The following is a 22691-nucleotide window of genomic DNA, read 5'->3' on the forward strand; positions in this document are numbered from 1 at the left end:
GTCAATTTAAAGATCTTAATAAGCTCCCTCTGTGGTATCATCAGCTCATATAGTTGATTTGTCTCTTCTTGCATAGCTAAACTAATTTCAGTTCTTTTTTTTTTTTTTTTTTTTTTTTTNCAGTATTTGGAGCTCTAGAAAAGATTTTTTTTGTGACAGAAGCTATCCTTTCTGATATGGTTTGGAAACAGCCGTGAAGATATACCAGGGCTGTATTTTAGCCACTGCACTAGCTGAGCATGTGTTTGAATTGACAAATTTTTTTTGCAATATTTATCTTCAATACCTGATAGCCATCCTATAACAGTAGCAGAAGAGGGATACTGCCTGACCGAACAACATGAACACGTGACAAAACAAACTTCAGAACATAGTAAGAATGCCAAGCTAACTTGTTAACAGACTCATCATAGTATCTATTTGCAGGCCTGAGAGACAGACATTCAAAACCAGCCTTGTATGATTTGGTGGCGATGCTGTATAGCAAGTGGCCTACTCCAGCTCTCTCTTACAGATTGTTGAACGGCTGCCACATCATTTTTCACCGAAGAAGTAAGTGTTGGGTCCTTGGAAGGATGGCAGAAGATGCTGGAGATGCAGTTTTGCATCTGTTAGAACTGTTTGAGAAGTACTGCTATACAATGAAGGAATTTAGTGCACTCAAATTCCCCACTATCTTAGCTCAATAATACGGATCAGTTTTTTTCCTAAATTTCTTCATATTGGCAATCAGCAGAGTTAAATATACAAGAATCATTCTGTCTTTTTTCATGTCGACGTTGGTGATAGTATCCACTCGGTAAGTTCGCTTCACGCCAGTATAAAGTCCTATATAGATTCCTTTGGGGATGTGTAGCATATGATTCACAGTTTGCAATACAAATACCCTGATACATCACTTATTTACTATTAGTATTTGATTATTATACCATTTTGCAAAGTCTTAAAACCACATTTTAATTAGTGTTGCTCGGAGCAGTTCAGAGTATATTTTTTTTCCTCGAAAGCAGAAGCTCTAATGGGTATAATTTATGCTCTCTTTGCATGCAGCATCTCAATGAGAAGGTTATTACATGGAACATCCCCGTTCAGGTGTTTGTAGTAGAGGTATTCTTCAGCCTGCATACTGATGGCCCGGATTTCTGGTAGTCGCAGGAGAAGCTGCCCAAATTTGTCTGTTTGCTGTGGGTAATTACACATTGTGTAGTCCAGCAGAGCAGCATTCACTTGTTCCTGAACACCTTCCACAAGCTGGAAGTTCTCAAGATTTTTGACATCTGAATAATAATAAWAAAAAAAAGTAACAACAGTTGAGTTGCATTTTAATTCCTTTTTACTAAGGCAGTGTTTTACTAAATGGATGCATTTTTTTTTTCCTCCTGACAAAAGCATACTTTACAAGCTGCTGAATATTCAGTGAACCCTTTTGCCAACTTTCCTGGGAAAATGATCACAAAAGAGCTTTAGCGGAGTGTCTTGTTGAGATTCTGCATATACCTCAAATCAATTAGACACCAGTGGAGTCTGAGCAAGGTCAGCTCTTTTCATATCTTACAAAAAGAAAGGTTGAGGATTCCTAAAGTAGAAGACCATAATATATTGCTAGCAAATGAGTCCCGAGAGGAAGCCCTATCTTTAACCTGGTGTGTTACACAATTCATATAATTCTGTATTAATTTTTCTGACCCAAGGTGAAATCTGTGTCCAGGGTATGATGTAGTTAATTCTAATAAAAAGTGACAAGGTTCTTGTTTCTGTTTGACATTTTCTAAATGATTCTGAAAGCCTCTGACTTGTCTAGCCTATGCTAATGAACCATCTGGTACACTCCAGTGACTGCCAAAATAATCTCCCCTACTGGAAACTCTCTAAAATATATATTTCACTGACTAATGATCTTTATAAAATGAAATCATTGTCCTTTGGGTGGAATACCAGATAAGAACGGTGCCCTTTAACCTGCATATGGTTTCTGAAATCCAATACACCGATTTTCTTTGATATTGGACAACAGGGTCATTTACATCAGCAAAGCAGGTACAGTTTGTTCATGCTGCCTCTGTTTGATTAGCCTCTGTTCCTAGACAGCAACTCCAAGCTTCTTCAGAAATGCTGAAGTTGGAGATAAAGGCCAGTATATTAACAACTTCTTATTTGATATACTTTGCAAAATTATTCTGGTGGCATCTTTCTTTTGTCATGTCTGAAGAATGCAGAAGTTATTCCAAAGCTTGCAAATTAGGGTGCTGCTATAATGCAAAAAGAGTGATCAAAGTGTTCTTGCTGGGAGAACTTGCTTTCGCTGATGTTTGATCATTTATACCATCAATATACTACTGTAACAGTTTCTTGTAATGTTGAAGCATGGCAACGCTGAGCATGGCTACTCTGCTAATTCCCTTTGAATAAAGATAAATCTGCCCCTTTCTGGAGGTTCTTTGAGCACAGGTGCTAGGCAATTCAGCAGAATTTGATTCACTGTAAATTCCAGCATGTAACTGGAGGGGAATCGGGTCTTTTCGTTTGTAAACCAGGAACATGCATTGATCTCCCAACCCATCAGTGGCCTGGGAGGCTGAGTAAATTGGGTCTAACTGCACCTTTTCTAGGAGTGCTTTAAATAGAGCAAATATTGGTTCTTGCACATAATTGTGTGCTGGAGAATTAGGGGAATGGTTGAAGAAGGCAAACATTTTCCTCGGGATGGGGATGAGGAAGAGAGCCAAGGATCTCAGTGGCAGATCAGGGATCGCTCCAGCAGCACGCACAGCTCCAGGACTGACTGGGTCTCCAGAGCTGTGCTGGTCGCTTGGGAGCCACAGGCACAACCTCGCCTGGATTTTGCAATCTGGCCTTAAGGAACACACTAGCAATACCTAAATTGCAACAGCTGTCCAAAAAGAAGTATCTGAACTTTGCATTTTTCAGAGTGGGARTGAGGAGAACTGGAAACTTCAAAGCTGCTCTGCCAGCTCCCTGAGCTATTCAAACTCATTAATCCAAAGTTTTTTGCTAGTTACTTTGGATAATCGTGTTTTTGTTGCATTATACTGGACCTTTTCTAACGCAAAATATAACTTTTTTTTTAAATGTAGCTACATAAAATTACCAAGGTATTTTGTAGTGTGTGTAATCTGGTTTAAAATTTGGGTGTTATAAGCATGTTTTTATAAAGTTCTTACGAAAAGAAGTCTCAAATATCACTATTGTTTTAAATAGGTTGCTTTCAGATGAAAAATGCAATCATGAATGAGCATCAGAAATTCCCACAGACAGGGCAGGCAAACAACAGACAAGTAGTGACTGTGCTGAAGATTAAACTGTGTTAAACAGTAAGATAATATGTATAATGATTTTAGAATTGGTATCTCAAACTTTTTTTCTGTTAAAAGTAACTTTGAACATCAGAAAGTTTTAGAAACTGGTAGCTGATTCAAACCCCATTAAATTGAGTAGGCATCTTTCCATTGCTGGCTGTCTGCTTTGAATCGTGTTCTGAGATTAAACTGTGCTGATTTCTTGGGAGAACAGATTCACTCTCATTTTTACTCTCTTTCTGAATGTTACTGCATGGGATATATTTTTATTGGCAACATCACAAAATCAATTCTTACTAGAGATCAAGTAGAAACAAAATCTGAGAATCACAAATTTTCTGTAGTTTCCAGCAAAAGCGGTGAATTCAAATGTATGTTTTAGAGATACTTTCTGTCTCCACATGCAGCCATATCATAGTCAAGTCAAAGGGAGGCATAATATTTTATCTATATTACTGCCATACACACGATCGGCAGCTTCTGGCGGTTGGTGTACCTGTCAGCTGTGTAGGTGTTGCAGTGCGCTTGTTAGCTAAGTCGCATGGTAGAATTTCATGGAAGCTGCAAAACTATGGGAGTGGGGGAAGATAATGCCTGTGGGTTTTTTTCCCTCTCATCTCAGTGGAAATACTCATATATGGCAACAAAAGCACTGAAGTCATATAACAATAACTCCAATTAACAGTAATAGTAAACCTCCATAATAGTTCTGGGCTTCCCATGCCACATCCAGACTGAGAAAACACTCATAATGTAATTCCTCTACATAAATTCCTGATAACTGTAGTGAGGATCAGGTGTTTGTAAACAAGATGTTATTAGTCAACCACAGTGAAAATATGTTGAGTTTTCCTGGCTGTTTCTATATGAATCAGATTACTCATACTTCAAATGATTATGATTTAGGACATCATTATACAATTCATCTGCGTGTCGATCTCTCCAGGTCACAGCAGCAGGACTGCAGCCGCAATAGCGGGAAGGTGGAGACTACCTGAGCACCAGCTAGGTCTTTTGGCATGAAGTCTCTGTAAAGTCACCACGATTTCTGGAAATGCCTTTTGGTAAGTGCTTTCGTCTCACATACATTACCAACAAATGCTGCAGTAAAGCAAGCGATGAAACTCAAAGAGAGAAGTCTGAGGATCTGTGCTAACTAGAGAACATTATGTAAAGCTCCACTGTGCTTTCTCAAATTCTCAAGAGATATTTGTATTTTTAAAAAAGGCGTTTGACTAACACATAATTGTTATATAAATAATGTAGTTATTTTTGAGAGAGAATCCAAAATTGGTGGGCTAGTTCTAAAGATGAAGAATAATGAAGGAAAAATATAAAGGCGTGGTAAATATTAAAATATTTCTAGTAGCTCTGACTTTTGCAGGTGGAACAGGAATGCTACACAGTTTTCACTTCTGGTTCTTAGTATTTAGCTGATAATGTTACAAATATTCAATAATAATTTTGAGTTGTAAGTAGATGTTTTTCCTATGCTTTCGGTTTTCTTTTTTCTCTTGGCATTTATGAAATAACGCCTGGTAAAGGCACATGATTTAGCTTTCCAAATATTTCCTTTTGGATAAAGGTAGTTTGAACACTAATAAGTTAACTTGGTGCAACCTCAGTAGCGATGGCGTAATTCTCCTGAAGGCAGGGGTGTACACAGAGCTTGAAATGCACTAGTGGGGTATAGCACAGCGATCTCCTAGGCTCTCACATYATTCTTCATTCCTGACTGCTTTTTAGGATTGGAATGTCTCTTATCAATCTTTACATCGGTTAGTAACAATTTAAAGTACACATGTTTAGGCTTAATGTAAGAAATCAGTTTTCAAGGTTTAGAGGCTTGTAAACTAAATGAGTAGGAACAGGTCTCCCCCTCCCACCCACACACCCTTTAAATCCTAGCAGCTAGAAAAAGCGTTTTGTGTTGCTCCAGTAAGTATCAGTCTCTTATCTCTTCCGCTTTATTCACTCAGGGACTAATTACCAACTTTTTACATGAAACAGCCTTACTGTGAGCTCACAGTGGGGAACTCATCTTTTTCTATCCTTACTGGAGAGTAAACCCTTAGGTCTTCTGGAATATATTATATGTTTTACAAGAAATAGCAATTGCTTTTCTGTCAAACAAAGAATTTTGTTCTCTGTTGCTTACTTTTGATGATTAAGACAAAAACATTATTACAATGTGTCAGTATCTGCTCTGTAGTCACAGTAAAGATCTCCTACTGTTCCCACAAATCCCCCCAATTTTGATTATTTTATACATCTGCTATAAAACTGTGCTTTAAGCTGAAACTGTGTACAACGTTCAGCCTGTGGAGAACATTTTTGCATATTTTTCCCCAAAATGGGTCTGGTCTTTAGAGGGGGAAAATATTTAGGTTTCAGAGAGATTTTCTCCCTCTCATATTCTAAACATGAAATACTGAAAATTTGGTGGTGTATTAATCTGCAGAGAGCTTCCCTTGGTCTGGGAATTTTGAAAAAAAAAAATGAAAGAGAATGAGCGATTTAAATTTGAAAAATAGTAACTCCTTAGGAGCAGCATAAATATTTTCCAAAGAAAGCTGGTTAACTTTTTCTGCACATTTCCTCTATCAGACACCCCTTCCAGGATCATGAAAAGCAGTGGGCTGGTACAGACACAGATCCCATCGTTCCAGCTCCCTCCATGGATTTTGCAGCACTGCAGCTCCTGGTGTTGCAAGGATGAGTTAAGGTTATGTTTAGGCTTCTCCGTGGGGACAAGTTTCTCAGTTTCACAAGACTGGAAAAAGTCATATAGCTACTTAAGGCAATAAAACTCGAAACTGAGCCAGGATCTAGCTTCCCATCCCTGAAAGGAGGAGAAAATGTAGGGGCACGTTGAGCCAGGTCCCACTTAAGGAATATGCAGGATTTTAATAAAATCCAACCACCCCCAAATATTTAGCAGCTCTTCTTTGGAATGACTTTCAAACAGGTGTAGGTAAAAATATGATGTATTCCAAATTCTAGTGACTGTGTTTTCACCAGGGTGTCCTTCAGGCCTGATCTCTAAGAGGTTTGTCTATTTTTTCCAATCAGACTGACTGGCTTAATAAAAAGTATTGCCTCCAATTAAAAAAAAATTGTTTTATCAGGTAAAAATACAATGGGCCTCTGTAGCCTGAAGTTAAGGTTCCAGTCAGGGGCTTTGATATGAGGCTAATTCCCATCTGACCTTGAAAATGAAATATGTTAATAGTGATGAAGGTTTTTTCCCCAGAATAATTCGAAGAAGGAGGATTGCCCAGAACTGGGATGAGGAACCTTACCAAACAATTCTTTTCTCAAATACAGTTTTTCCTAGTTCCTTTGTCCACTTTCTTCTAGCCCTGCAAACCTTTCAGGTTACAGGACTTAAAAAAACAGGTAGATTTTGACATGTGAATAAAAAAAAATTTTTTTGAGAGCAAGAGTAGTAATGGCTGACAAACTGCCAGTCTCTGAAGATTACCTGCAATTCTCCTTCATTGCAACTAATGGTAACAAAAACAGTTCAATATAGCACATCTGTCATCAAAGCAGACGTATGCCATATCTAAGCCTCCTTGACAGAGAAAATACTATAATGAAGGGAGATTTATGGTAAAGTTAAGCTTATTATTGCAAAATTCTCCTTGATTTTATTAGAGCAAGTTTATGCTGAATATTATTTACTTAAAATGCATGGGAAACAATTTTTGATAGATCTATTTGTTAATAAGTTGTAAGGTGCTGTATTTGGCGCTTTCCAAAACTTGAAACAAAACCTTTACCGTATAACAACAACAATCACTTTCATTTTCTTAAGATTCCCAAGTCCAAACTGAAAGCACAGAAAACTTTCCTGTCTTTAGAAGGATTCCTTTCTGGCAGTGGCTGAGCTATCTATAACAGTATAATGATCAAACTCTGACTGTTTATTAGGGTCATAAAGTAATTTTCATGTTCAGTTGAACATAACATCAGATAATGAGTACATTGTTTTGAAAATCTTGATTAAATTCTGCTATAGCAATGTATTTAATTTGTGCATAAGTATTAGGCAAAATGATGTATTTTTTTAAAGCCAGAATAAGATGCTCATGAGATAACAAGCTGTAATTCTTAGTCTGAATCCTATTTCATCCCCTCAGTATTCAATCTTGATGGACCTTCAGTTTGTTTCAGACCAACTCAGAACTCAATTTAAACACATTTTGATGTTGTTTCATAGCGGTAGGCTTCTTTGTAGTGCATTTAAAATACTGAAGCATATTTTTCTATTTCCAAATGACTGTAAAATGACAATTTTTTACTCAGCAAGTCAGCTCTTATCTCTATTAAGAATCGTGCTTATTTACTTTTGTGAATAATTTTATAATTGCTTTTGCTTCTGTTAGCTCTGCAATGAGAAGGTAGCTATGGGGCAATACGCCGGATTCCTCTCCTTGTGCAACTGTGGGATTATTTTACTGGATTCCAGTTGCCTCTGTTCATGCAATCCCAGTGAAGACAAAGGGCAAAGCCTAATTTGATCTCTTGAATCTTTATCACTGGTGATTACTCAGGAAAATAAAACAGCTTGATTTTCAACAGCTCAGGATGATTTTACTGATTTGAAAGTTAAACAAACAAACAAATCTCCACCTGCTTCTCATCCTGGCACCCCAGGAACCGACATCCTTATTACTTCCAATAATGCGTACGTGATATGGTAGTCATTGAAACACGATACAAACAGAATCCAGCCAGGACACTTTTTGAGGAAGARCCCTGAGTCAAAGCTCAAGGCCAGCTGCACCCTTAAATACAAAGTCCAGCGTTTTTCATTGAGCCTCATGAGGGAAAAGCATGGCTAAGTACAATAACACAACCAAGGGCGTGCAGACCCAGCTGGGAGAGCTGGTTAAAGAAACTATGGACCAGTCCCAAAGAGGCCAGCGTGGACTAGAGGCACCGAAGGCCAAATCAGTGATTCCAGACCACTTGCTCAGTCATCTCTTCAGCTTAGTGATGCCTAAACTCTAGGACCACTTTATTTTCTTTTACTTTTGAAAGTTTCCTGAATGTCTGGAGTTATGTCCCTGCTCATGTCCCAGGCTTGCCCCTGTTTTGGATGAGCTATGCAGCACGTTGCTTGGCTCATAGCTTCGCCCAGCTGTCTATCACTTGCCAGCTTATTCTATAGGCATTTTCATACATGCTTAGCATTCACCGGTGGAATTAGGTTGCACACACAAGAGTAGCTGCTGCTTCCTCTGAAGATGCAACAGAGGAACAGGAATTAGACCAGTGCTGTTCCTCTGTTGTGTCTTCAAAGAAATCCTCCAAGCAATCGGAGTTTCCTACCTCCTTGGAGAGCGGTCTTAGCCCCTACTAGCTGTAGCTAGTACTGTGACTGGTCTCAGTGAAGGTATGCAGCTGTCTTCAGGTTGAGGCTGTGCTGCTGCACAGAGAAAAGCATGCAAGAGGCTGGAAGCCAGCTTTATAGCCTGGCTTTGTAGGCTAGCGGTGAGGGAACCTGCCTGGGCTGACATGGGTTTCTAGTTCCTGCTTCTAGGGTTGTTTGTATATTTGATCTAGTGACTGCTTAAAGTAAACTACAGCTCAGTCTTAGAAAAAAGGACTCAGCTGAAGTCTCTCCTTTCTAGGAAGGAATTCCCTAACCACTATACTGTGGTGTCATGCTTGTATTTGTATTCTGGCACATGTAGAAAAACTGGGGCTGAAGTGATTTAGGGCAGAGAATTTGTGAAAGAATGTGAGCCAGAAGTTGCTTTTCCTGCCTCCTCACCTAATCCCAGATCTGTAGTATATGCCTGGGCTGGGTTTGTCTTCTGAATATTTAGTTGGAATAAGCACAGAGAAGAAGACTAGTATGCTAAATATCACAATATTAGGAGGCGTTAAAATATGTACTTTGAAAGTAGTCAAATCTACTGCCACAGCATTAGTTTAAATCACAGTTACAGTTACCAGAAAAAAGCATCGCATTTGATAAAAGCAGAAGATAAGGCTTCTGATAAAAGAGTTAAGAAAATACGAACRAATAGTAAATTTATTGGACCAAGTGGTTTTCCCAGTTAATTTTTGAAATGTCTTTTTAATCTTCAATAGCATATGGACAATACAGGATTGCTGGTGTTTCAAGGGATCTGGCTGTCAACATCCACAATTTGTAGGGTGTGAATAGTTTAAAATATCATAAATATTTATGAAGTGCCTGGGAATGGTGATAGGGACATCATACAAAATCCTTGAAGTAATGAACTGAGGCAGAAAGGGTGTTACATATAACTAGCAATAGCAGACACTACACTATAATGTAGAGGGGAGCATGGAACAATGTATTATTTTGCTGAGAAGAAGCTGAATATTTAAAAAAAGAGGAATGGGAGATTTTGAAAGATTCCTTTTCTTCTAGAACATATTTGCTCTGCTTTTGTTTAGATGCTTGCAACTTTTCTGAGTTACTGGACTTCTATTTACCTTTGTGCTTATGAGAAGTTTGAACATTACCTATACTTTTGCCCCTTATCCCTTTTCCCTACTACTCAAGTGCTGTTTAAAATAGGAATAAGGGGCCAGATTAATCTCGGAGGTATTTCTGCTGCCATCACTGGAACTACACGAAGGGGTGATACAGTCCTAAAAGAAGGAATATAAATATTTTCTTAAAAAATATCCTATATAAATTTCTATGGTGGTTAAAGCACAGAAGTGCAGCTGCCACTGAAACCCTCTTGAGTAGCAGGCTGTATCCTTTTATAAAGCCCATCTGTCTCTGCAGAGTATAAAAAATGCATGATCATAAAAAGCAGTGTTCCTTAGGGGAAAAATCTCTCTGTGCTAATCTTGTAGTCACTTTACAAAACAGTTTTTAATCCCAAATTTGCATTTGATTTTCAGTCAGGAACTTTTGTGGTTTTTGCAAAGTTTTTTTATTCCATTAGAATAAGATATGAGGTACAGTTTGTTCAGGTGGCAAGTCCAGACTATGAATAAACCAATGTTATCATATGAAAGAGAATTAAACAGGCAGATCCAAGTGGGGATATATTAAGCCAAATTTAAGCTCCAGTAGTTGAATTTAGCCTGTACTAGATGTCTGGTTTGCCTCAGGATAAATTCAGCTTTCCAGCTAATCGACTGAGGAAAACTGCCTCAGGTATGATAAAATTTACAAGAGAGCTCAGTTGAATAGTTCTTGTTATAAATACTAGCTTAAAGGCATTCTTCTGGTCTTTGGGATCAGAACTATATTTGCATTTAATTATTATATTTCAAACTTTTTTGAACTTGGTTAAAAATTTTAGACCAGCCAATTATATTATTATTGGTGGTTTACAGATAAGAGTAGAACTTCATACCACTTTTTTATTACTCAGTGAATTTTGTTTGGGTTTATCCTTCTGTTTAGATCCAAAGTCCCAGAGGAACAGAAATTATTACAGTATCTTGTCTTTAGAAGGAGGAAATATAGTTAAGCAAAGATGTTTTAGTGATATACTAATCTGATATACTAATACTGTGCCATGACTTTCTGTCAACGTCATTGACAAATAATCTAGAATTTTAAGACTTTTGCCTTATAGACTCACTGTGAGACAATCAGTCAATCTTTTTTTTGTCATATTGCTTTCAAAAAAATAAAAAATCAGCATTATGTATGATTTCATTAGTTTTATGTGCCAGTATTTCTGCTAACTTGGAACTGATCAGGTTCTTTCACTGAACAAAGTTATATCAGTGGAAGCCGATTATAGTTGAGAAGGAACATGAAAAAGGTAACCATCCATGCCTACGTAAGATATGGGAAGTAGAGAAAAGGACCATTTTCTTGTATACTTTTGTTTAGACAATATAAAGCAAAATGCCATTCATTTAGTTGCTCAATGCTGAAAGCTACAGAGCATTTTGACCCCAGTAATGTGATTAAAGATACACTCAAATTCAAGTGAAAAAATACATACAATGTGGCTTGATGAGTTTTTGCCAGCACACACCTTGGCTTGCTGGGCTTAATCCTGTTTGGAATAGAGTGGTTTCACTGGAGCAACCAAAGTATAGTGGGCACAGAGAGTAGCTTATGGGACACTTTTATGGCCTGACCCTAGACAGCAGCAAGCTCATGCTGGTGAATTGGCCTTAGCGTTTACTCACGGAGACCTGACAAGACTAGGGATCCAAGTGAAAGAAAATAATTCAAAGAACAACTAGCCAGGTTCCAGAACAAAACAAAAATCTATTGTCAAACCGATTTTCCAATGAGGTTATTAAAGCCAAGTCCTTATCAATAATGTTTGGACAGCATGTAAATTGATAATTCATTCACGTGCCTGAGGATATGTGTTTTGTATGTGAAGGACAGTAAATCCATAATGTGATTTTTTTTTTTTGATCTATGTGTTCTGACACACTTTGCAAAAGGAGCTACAAAGATCCTGACCAAAGGAATCCACCATTTCCTGTCTCAACCGCAGCAGCATTACCTCTCTGCTTTATTAAAGAAGTGCAATGAGGTGTATTCAGAACACATTTACTGTGTGCAGTTGCTGTGGTTCCCTAACGTACTAAGCAGCATTGTCCAAGGTAACTACAGTAGTAATGAACACGTGACTACTATTAGCTGAACATTTGAATTTTACTATTTTTATTTACAAGAACCGGACTTTGCTGCTAGCTTTTACAATTATTTGCAATGTAGGCATTATAACTAAAGAGCTTGTGAGACCAGGGATGGCACATTGGGGCATTTATCTCTAAGATACAGGTTCTATTCTGTATCAGATTAGCATTGACAAAAAATCTGCTGGCTTAGATGAAAAGTGTTCATAAGTTTGGTGCCACCACACACTTGGAACTGTGCATCAGTCATCAAATCACTGTCATGACTGTGAAGGACCATGGATATTGCTTAGACGTGTTGGTGCTCCTCACAGAAGGACGAGGGGAGTGAACGGGCCCAGAGCCGAAGTGCCCTCACGCCTCCCAGCAGTTCTCAWCTACACTGGAGCCAAGCTGCCTGCTACGTGGGAAAAAGAAACTCTTTGTTCTCCGGTGTTCCCAGTCTGGCTTTCATGGACACTAAGCATAATTAAGGTAAATAATTCCCTGCTGCAGTATGTCAAAGCATATTGTTTCTGATATTGCCTATTGATCTGAATGAAAGTTGCAAATTTCTTTCTTTCTTTCTTTTTTTTTTTTACATGATATTATTATGTCTCTGCTTAGTTACAGAAATGGTTTGGAAAATATGAGTGACAGAAGCCAATTTCAACCAGTGATGTCTGCAACAACACTGGCACTTTGCAAGAGTCAGTGCTGGCATGCAGAAAACACTAAAGAAAGGTACCCAGGTGTGTATCTGCCTTTTGACTCTTTTTCCCAAAGACTACAATTTGTATACAATTGTTCTACATTTGCATTGCTTACCTTTTAAACATACAGATAAGAGAGCTAAAAAAAAATTCACCTGAAAGTCCATCTTGCAACATGATTACTGATCATTTAAATAGATAGCATAGAGAAGTGTGGAAATATTCCATGGGAAATATTCTTAAACCTACATTACAGATAAGGAACTGAGGGCAGAGAGAATAACTGATTTAATGTCATCCAGGAAATCCAACAGGAATTCAGAACCTAGATCTACTCTCTTTCCTTTCTAATAATTATGTTCTGCTAAAAGTGTAGGTGTGGGTGTATGGGGGGAATAATATTTAGAAGATGAGGCATTTAGAAGAGGGCTTTGTTTCTAGTGTCTGCTTCTCTTCACCTGCAGCCCTCAGAGACAGGGCATGCTAGGTAGTATGTGGGACCTTGACCTCACCACCGACGTTTGCACTTTTTCTTCCCCRGCTGGGCTCACACCGTCGGTGATATAAGCACCCTCATGCTCCCAGGGACGCTCTGCCAAATTCCTTGACTCACCTCACTGAATCTGCCCTTAGATACTGCCTCTATTACTCAGGGTCTGGAAGGATTTTTAGTTCCTCCTCCACTGAAATCAACAGTCATTGGATTAAGTTCAATTATAGCTAGATCTCGCTATACCCTTCAAAGTGGGTGCATTTTCCCCACTGTAGGTATTTATTTATGGACAGGATTGTGAGTTACCATTTGGAATGAATTTTCTCTGCTTTATTTTTTGTTTTATGGAAAAAGTTGTACGAGTTAGTACTATGAAAATCATAAAAGCAATCTGAAATTCTGACTTTTAAAGGTTATTTTTCCTGCATGTTATGTCTAGCCCAAGAAATATCACTTTTCTATAATCCTGCAGCCATGATAGACAATGGATATACATTTGGTGGGATACAGTTCATGTAAATACACGTGTACATCCTTGTGTTTTAGTTTCATGGAAATGTACAGACTTTCAAATTCTAAGGTATTCAGGAATAAAAAGTGCATTCATAGTTGTACATTACCATAGTCTCAAAATGCCAAGGTAATCACTAAATCTTGCAACAGAATTTGCCTGCCTTCCTTGCAGAAATTCATACTGAATTGCTGGAGAATTCCAAGTGGCCTGAGTGTATTCAAGGCAATATACTCTTACATTTACTTTTGTTTCTTGGTTTTCTTGATTTACATTCACTGACTGGAGGTTAACATGTTCCCAGAAGCAAAAACGTATATTTAAACCAAAAACTACACTAATTTTTTCCAATCTGTACACTGAAAAGCAACTCAGTGTTTTGCACAGTCCTAAGAGCACATCTGAGTCTGTGGTAACTTTTTCACCTCTGTTTTAGCTGTTAGTTTAACTCAGAGATTATTGGCCTGTTCGCCTTAATCAAAGTCAGCTCATGATATAGACTAGATCGATGAATATTAACACAATTCGTACTACTGTCCAACCAAACCTAATTAGCTTACAGCAAAGTATAGCCCAGCAATATTTTATTTTGCTATTCATTTCTTAGGTCAGCTTTGGGTTTAAAAAAATACACAAATCCCAGCACAGAAAAGACAAATCAAACTTGACACCTGGAGAAAAAATCACATACTGGAAAAACTTGACATAGAATCCAGTGGTGTCAAGAATCCTAGATATCTGACCTTTCAAATTCAGACATTCTTCATTTAGACCAAAATAACAGACGTTTATAGTGCACCTTACTGCTGGTGACTATTTAACAGCTAGGTGCTCTCACAGCATGGTTCTCTTTATGTGCACAGTAATGAAAGTTCACTATCGATTTTTCTGTAGCTGCTTGTAACTATTATAGTTGATACATCAATAGAAAAGGAAAGCACAATGTTTCATAGGAGGCAGAAAATCAGAGAATACATGATGCTGTGACAGTAAATCATGGCATAATCTCAAGAACTGATATATGGTTACTGCTAACTTAAAACCCATGGCTTTCTCTGAAAAGAGTAGTCTATAATCGCCCAATATGTTCWAACAGACTGACTGCCTGTAATAGTGGTAAAGGACACAACACAATGTTTCATCTTCAAAATAATGGTTTCTACAAGCCCGGTTATTTTGCTGTGGTGGAAACTGTTTTGAGTGTTACTGCAGAAAGAGAGAGAGAGGGTGGTTTGAATGCAGTTTAGACTAATAGTTAAAGCTTGTAGGAAAAAGGATTTTTTCATAAAAGAGCACAGAAAGGTTATGTTCAAAAAAAAAAGAGGAAGAGAAGTTGTCATTAATTTTTAACTTGCAAAAGTCTGCAGCTAGTTGAAAAGGAAACACGAAAGAGCTGATTATTCTTGAGATCAAAATATTGGAGCTGTTTTGTCAAGAAAGGCAAATGCAGAGAAAATACATTTACCTCAGCCATTTCCAGTTCCCCAGCATCCTGAAAGGGTGCCAAAGGCACGTAAGTAATTGAAAGTTCTTTTAAGTGTCTGCTTCTGTCTCTGCCACGTTTTTGGGGAAGGGGGTGCAATGATCTCTGAATTTTACAGTTTGCCCACTGTGGTTTTTAGAAGGAATGCTTTTAAATGCTCAGTTCCCTCTTTACTCTCTATCTCATCTCTGGTAGTTTTATCTATGTTTTTAGTTAATTGTGAGGGTCTTGTTTTCCTGCCTCAGAAAAGAAGGGGAGGAAGAAACCCAGGTTAGAGTTAGCTGGCTAGCTGGAGCATAATGCACAGTTTAGGCAACACGGTTCTCAGTAACCTCATAGCAGTGAAAGAATATTTCCTGGGAGCAATGTTGTTTTCCAGAACTTCTTTAAGGGACTTGAGCCTGATTCTTGTCCTTTTCAACCTTGCCAGTGACTCCATTCTCTAAAGCCAAGTGTCTCCCAGAAGAGATAGACAAGAGGAACGGACTTTCCCAAACTACCACCCATCCAGACTGTCTCCGGCTGGACTTGGAGGACAGTCTGCATCATTTATTCTGCCTGGGCTATGGGTTTTCCCCCAGTGAAAGATTGGATGATGTTGGCCCTGTCCTGAGCAAGCCATTGATCTCTATTACAACTTTTGGTGTTGGGAGAGAGGGGAGATGCTCGATGCAGTGTTGTTCCCCATTTTGATGTTGAAATCCTGTTATCTCTGGAGAAGAGACTCTCCTTCACCTGGCCTGCAGTGGCGCCATGGAATATGTTTATAATATGTATCAACCCACCCCCAGTACTGAGGATGATGTTAAAAGTAGGATTTTCCTTATTAATTCTTGAATAGTCTTATAAAGAGAATGCTTAAAAATATCCCTAAGGTGATGACCTGGCAAAGATTAAACTTTTGCCAGGCACATGGACTGCTTTGGGGCTTTTGCAGCTATTTCAGTTTGCCCTGTGCTCGATGGCTCTGCGCAGGCACAGGGCAACACAGGGAATCCCTGTTCTGCGAGGTTCGTCTAATCTCAGGGGTGGCTTGTGAGGGGCCTCAGGAGATGTAATTTCACAGAAATCGGGGGGACAYGCTCCAAGCCTTGAGTTTGGGAAAAAGTGCATTTTTGCACAGTCAGAGTCTGTCTCCCACTTCATAATCACAGCTGTATTGAAGGCTGAGCTGTAAAGTTTTTTTCTGAATTTTCTTTCATTGTTTCTTTCCTGTTTGCTTCTATTTCCTCCCCTTCCATCTCTTGCTTGGCTTTGATCACAGTTGCATAATTTCTCTTTCCTTCCTGTCTGTTTTCCCCTATCTTCTGGCCTCCTTTCCTGTATGAACTCCTCCAATCTCCCTCTGCCTGTTCCTCTGCTCCACGTCGTTGCTGTCCCTAGTTTTCACCCTTGATTCCTGTTTTGCCCAATGCAGATTGGCCTCTTCTGCTGTTGTTCTCATCACTCTTGCAGATCCTTTCTTTTTCTGTGGCCTTCTGTTTAATTTTCCTTTTACTTCTTTTCATTGTTTCTTTATAGTATTTCACATCTCTATTTTTGATCACTCAGGGACAGCCATAACTTTTCTTTCTTTTCCGTTATCCAATCTTGCAAAGCATCAGAGGGATAAGAGAAACAGGGGGAGGGCTGGCGTGGCCTAGTGTGTCTCCAATAAATGGCTGACGGTCAGGGAAACACGAACTTTCAGGTAAGACCCTCTGTTTGCAATGTATGTTTTTAAGTAGAACTAAGTGCCCTGATTCCAGTGAGGAGTGGGTCCTAGCTCGTAGTCCATACACTCCAGTATAAAAGTTTTTAATAAGCAGTCTGCTATAACAACTACTAAGCGAATGTAACCATTATCCTCTTTTAGTATGTTCCCCATTCAATGAAGCATTTAAGCACATGCTCAAATTAAAAATATCAGGTGGTCCTACTAGCTTCAAGTTTTAAGTATATTCATTCATTCATATAGATCTTTCTATCTTAATATATATCTGTTTATTCCCATGTTATGCTGGGAAACTTGGCTACCAAAAGCAGTCACTGAAGTGGCTGCTTCTGTCACTTCTGTCAATAGCAGCTAAAACAATTCTGTATAATCCCATAGTTCCTCTCTTACATGTAAAATACATTCAGACTTGCACCTTAAACATATAAAATGTATATTAATAATGGGACAGAAAATTCCAAAACAGAGACAAATGTAAATTTGGGTTCTTTCGAGGTGTTTTTTCCCCTTACAGGAATTGTTTAAATGCCATACTTACTAGTATTCTATAAACATATTAGAGAGAGAAAAAGTGCTTTGGTGTTGTGATTGCAGAGCACACTGATTGTGTTATTCTGAAATCCCCACTGTCTCCACACAAAGGCAGCAGTACTGAATACAAACAGTGCTTGGTACCCATGTTTCTAATTACTTGCAAGATTGGTACCTAACAAAAAAAAAAGACCTAATTTTCTCTTAAGCATCTAATCCTATTGCTATTTCAAAACCTTCTAAAATATGCATTTTAGGAAAAAAATAAAAACAAAAAGTACTTGCTGAAGACAGTTTTTTTTTTCCCCCCCCCAATGGCTTTCAGCTGTCAGACAAGCAAACGACATAAACCAGTAATAATCAGATTGGATCAAATTCATGTCTTGAATAATGCCATTGTACTCAACAGTTACATGAGGGATGAATTTGTAACATTCATTTCATTTCATGAAATAAAATCAGGACAGATCAACAGTGATTATTAAATTTCTCTATAATTTAGTGTAGCTTATTCAAAAAACATAATCAGCCATGAAACACAAGGCTATCTCTGGAATTCCTGTAAGAATTTTATTATTCACGACTCTAGCATCCAGGCTGAGATAAATGATTGAAGATTTATTTATTAAAATACTGGTTTAATTCTTAACTGTAACTTACAGCCACAGCATTCATATTTCATTCCCTTTATATAATGTATTTCCTTCAAAATATTAAAAAATAAGTGTTTGGAAATTTCATCAAGAAAGATAACTAACTATAAGATACATGCTGTCCTGCTTTCTTCAACAGCCTGCACAATGTTTGGAACATGCATGGCAGGCTGGACTAAAATCTGTCAGCTTGGTGAAAAGGTGTTTTCAGGAAGCAAAGGATAGTTTATCAAAGTCTTCAATCCATACATCATCATATAGCACCCATAAGTAGTTTGAGAATCAGGACTTATTTTCAATTATCTGGCTTTTGCTATTGACTCTGATAGATAAAGTGATGGGAAGAGGTCTTTGCTTTTGTTTCTCTATAAAGAATTCAGGAAAAGCAGAGACGTGAAAGAACAGGGCAAAAGAAAATCTACCTTATCCTGCATGTTGCACACAATGCCAAATTCACTTCTAAAAATAGTCTCCTAAAAGATGAATTTACAAAGTTTTGCATAGTTTTAGTCCCTCACATGAAAATACAGCAAGCAACTCCTTTCCTGTTGAGCAATTTACAAAGGGAAGAATCAACTTTGCTCAAAATCTATTCAAGATATTTTAAATGAGATTCCTTTTAACCTTGGTCTTTGTTATGATATCAATAGATATTTTAAACAATGTTATTTCAGTTTGGTTGTACTGTAGATAGTACTGTATATACTGTGAATTTCACTACTATTTACAAAGATAAGTGATAACTGTTTTCATTTACCAACTAGGATACTTGATATATCATTTAAGAGACTTCAAAGCTGCATAGTCAGTAACGGAGTCAGAAACAGAGTAAGAGACAAGAGAATTGATTTCTATATTGGGCAATGCAAAAAGTTCCTCATGATATGATCCTAAAATGACTTTTTATCCACATTCAATTGTTTTCTTTCCCAGAGATTAAAGTAAAAAAGTGGAATAGCTCTTCTAGTAGCAGGGTGGAGAAGCCTGGCTACATTGCTTGAGACCCAGAGAAGAGTGAAATGGTTCAGGAATGGACTGGCTCTTTAATTGTTCTCCTGAYCCTCACCAGCTCTTATAATAGAGTTATCCCTAGTTTACATGTGTGATGGGGAACATGCAGTAGTAAGGAACTGTACATGATGGCTGACAGCAGGCTCACATTAGAAGTCATAGAATTCAAACTTGGCAAAYCGAGGAAAGTTTGTAAAAACAGTGAAGTTAGATGACTCATGATAAATTTAAACATTTTGTTTATGAAATTAACTTTCACGGATTTTGGGGGAAAAGAGGACCCGTACAGTCATTGTCATTATCTGCATTAGCATTTTGCTCAATACAAGCCATAGATTTCCATCTAGTAGCTTGTGCATCAAATCCATAACTTTTGCTTGAGGTGTACCATAACAATTCAAAGAAACGTTCATCTTGATTTCAGAAATCAAGAGACAGAGATTCCAGTATGTCCAGAGATGAGCTCAATGAGCTCAGAAAAGTCAGTGGCTGTCACCTTTAAATTTGTCTGCTACATTCGTCTGCCATATATACCCCAAGCTATTGATTAGCTGATATAACATATCTAATCCTACAAAGGTGTTCTCAGTGACTTCCACTGGTTGCTCACAGTAGCCATTGTTTACAGGATTAAACTTTTAACAAATACTATGTGGCCTCATCATATTACATCTCAGTTACCACAGCATTTCTTTCTTTGGCCTTGACAAATGCTGCTGCTGAGACACCTTTTCGAGCTCATTGCTTCCCCACCTTTTTGCATCTTCCTTTTTCTCTGCTGCATCAGACATAAATTATTTGTGTTCACTTTCAAGGTCCTTTACTAGCGGTTTCTTCCTTACCTATTATCAATCACCCAGTGTCCAGAGTTCATCTCCTGCCTCTGGYTTGCCCATACTACCATCTCCGTTGCCCGCTTGCCGCCTTTCCAGATCAAGCACCTTTCTGCTTTCTCCACTCTGACTCTCATGCTTAATAGGAGCTATCCCCAAAAATCTCTTTATTCACCTTCTTCATATCCCTTCTCAAAGCTCTGTTTGCTGTGACACTTAAAAGACTAGCCTTGGCTGTAGGTGTGCTGGGACTGTGCCTGTCCTCTTATTCTCTGCCAGTCAACACCTATCCTTCATGACATATTTAGATTGTAAACTTTTGAAGAGCATGGATGTTTAAAAATATCTGCCRTTATGGATTCCTAATCATAAAATTAGCAAATGTTATTAATAATTGTTTTACTTGAGCAACAAGTTTGTCACAGTGAAAGGATCATCCTTGCTTGATATCTCATTTTACATTCTCTAGTTTTCATTCCCAGTCTATCTGAAGGGACATTAATTTCAAAAAGTCTTCTATTCAAAATACTATCAGTACAAGTGAACAAAAGGCAGCAAATATTCTGTCAGAAACCAGTATACGGAAAAAACATACTTAAATAAATCTTGTTTTTATCTATTAGTCAGCTGTCATCTAATAACAAATTATATTCAGTCCCCTCCCTTGTTTTAAATACATATTGATTGGATTTAAACTCTAAACTTCAGAGTGAGTTATATCTGGTCATTGCTAAACTGCTCTGTTCACTAGGAAGAAAACCCCAACACCTATTACACTGCATTAATTAAGACAAGCGTCAGCTTTATGTACCATTATTTGCTTCTGCCACGTCTCTATGGTATAAATATTGAACAGTCGTACCTCCTGAATACTGTACGATCCTTTCTGAATTCCAAATGATTACATAAATTTTAGGAAACATTTATTTGTCATTATTATCCTTAGACACTTACTGTAATTAGACATTAGGGTTGAGATATCAGCCTGGATTTGAAACTGTACAGTAAGTATTTTTCTAAATTCAAATATAATCCATGGAAATCTAAAAGCCCTGGCTGAATGATAATCATACAGAACCCCAGGATATTCCACTAGCTTATTGGTGTTCACTAGGTGCAATCTTAGAAATGCACTTGGATAATAGAATGGATGAATATATAACAAAGACTGCCAATGGATTTTATAAAACACCCTCATAGTATCAGCTGAGGTATAAATATGTATTATAAATAATATACCTATAAAACCAGGTGTAACAGTATTTGTATATTTACAAATTATCAAAAGTAAAAACTACCAGAGTGGCCATTTTGAATAAGACTGCATTAAACTGTAAGTACTGTGACTGTGAATAAGAAGTGAATGCATGTATGATGCCAAGTTCGGTCTCTGGACATGTGCTGCATTACAGGCTTGCATTGGCTTGTCAAGGACGACTTGGTCATGCAATACTTTTCATTTCAAATTCATAGCACCTACTTCGTATCCTGTGGCTGAAGATGCTATGTGAAAATACAGCAGTATTATCTGTGAGCTTCTTAGTATCCTGCTAAAGAACCACTTTTCCCATTTTACAGCAAGGAAAATAGAGTCTCTGAAAAACTACAATACTTTCCCAAAGAGAATATGAGAATGGCCATACTGGGACTATGCCCTTGGGGAACAGTGTAAGAAGAAAAGCATGGAGCAATACTTCCCAGGAGCAGTTGTATCAGGGTTGAGCAATTGGAAGTTAGGAAGAGACAGAAGTAGTGATTTTGTATTTTATAGCCTTCAATGGATTTTCCTTCCATTAATTTCTCCAAGTGACTTTGGTAACCATGAAAATGTTGAGCCTCCACTGCATCTTGCCAAACTGCATCTTGCAACAAGAGCAGAATAATATGCTGTGTTGAAGAGCTACCCCCCTTGTGTTTTGAGTCTGTCACCTGGTAGTTTAATCAGCTTTTTCCTAAGTTCTGATACTAAAATATCCTAATGGTGGGGGGCAGACACCTTTTGGCTAATTCTTGTTTTTAGCAAGTTCCCGTGTTTACTGGACTGAGCTTTGGAGAGATAGTGCTGTCTCTTTCACCAGAAAGTGTAAAAGGCAGATCCATATTTGTTTAACATATGGTGTATTAGTATTAGGCAGGCTGCAAGAAAGGGCCACATGCCGAAATTCGTTAGGTTATGCCTTCATCACTGTATCACGCGCAAATTAGCGCTTGTCTAATTCTCCGGTCTTGTCTCCTGTTTCCTTTTCAGACCCTCTTTGTCAGATGCCACACTAATTCTTTTGTTTCATTCTACTATTCTCTTTGTTTGTGTACCCTTATGCATTATAAATACCACCAAATTTGATTAATATCCTTTGTTATACTACTTCCAACTGATGTTTACACACTTATCTTCCCATCTGCATATGTGATACCCCAAACTAAACTCTCAGCAAAAATTGTTGAAGTGAAAATACGTACAACCCAATGTTTCATCACTGTTTACTGCTGCAATCAGCAGATTCTTCCTCATCTTTTCTGTATGTTTATATTGCAGGATTACTGAAGCACAGGCTCGTGCTTTTCTGTAAATCTCCTGGTAGACCAATGATGTTACATAAAGTATATCAAAAAAGGCAGTAGCTAATTTAAAATGTTATTTTCAACTCCAGAATGTTTGATAACTGCATTGATCTGAATTAATGGAACAAAATGAAAGTGAGCACATGTAGGCTTTGTGTTTTTTTCTCATTGGATGCATGTTCACAGGAAGCTCCTACTAGTCTTGTGAATGGTGAGAGTAGAGTCTGTCTCACAAAGTGCTTCATTTCAGCCTGTTTCATCTGCATGAAGAT

At 37.9% G+C, this 22691-nt stretch overlaps 1 protein-coding gene across 1 annotated transcript in view; it reads right to left on the bottom strand.

Annotated features, from left to right (window-relative positions):
- Positions 1 to 567: 567 nt before the first annotated feature.
- Positions 568 to 22691, bottom strand: part of NR5A2 (nuclear receptor subfamily 5 group A member 2) — an 89082-nt gene continuing 66958 nt past the window's right edge. Inside the window, exon 7 of the mRNA XM_026087906.1 lies at positions 568 to 1277. Coding sequence (XP_025943691.1) covers positions 1030 to 1277 — 248 coding nt within the window. The 3' untranslated portion in view covers positions 568 to 1029. The remainder of the gene's footprint in view (positions 1278 to 22691) is intronic.

This window comes from Apteryx rowi, unplaced genomic scaffold, assembly GCF_003343035.1.
Source record: "Apteryx rowi isolate R43461 unplaced genomic scaffold, aptRow1 scaffold_74, whole genome shotgun sequence".
Lineage (NCBI taxonomy): Eukaryota > Metazoa > Chordata > Aves > Apterygiformes > Apterygidae > Apteryx > Apteryx rowi.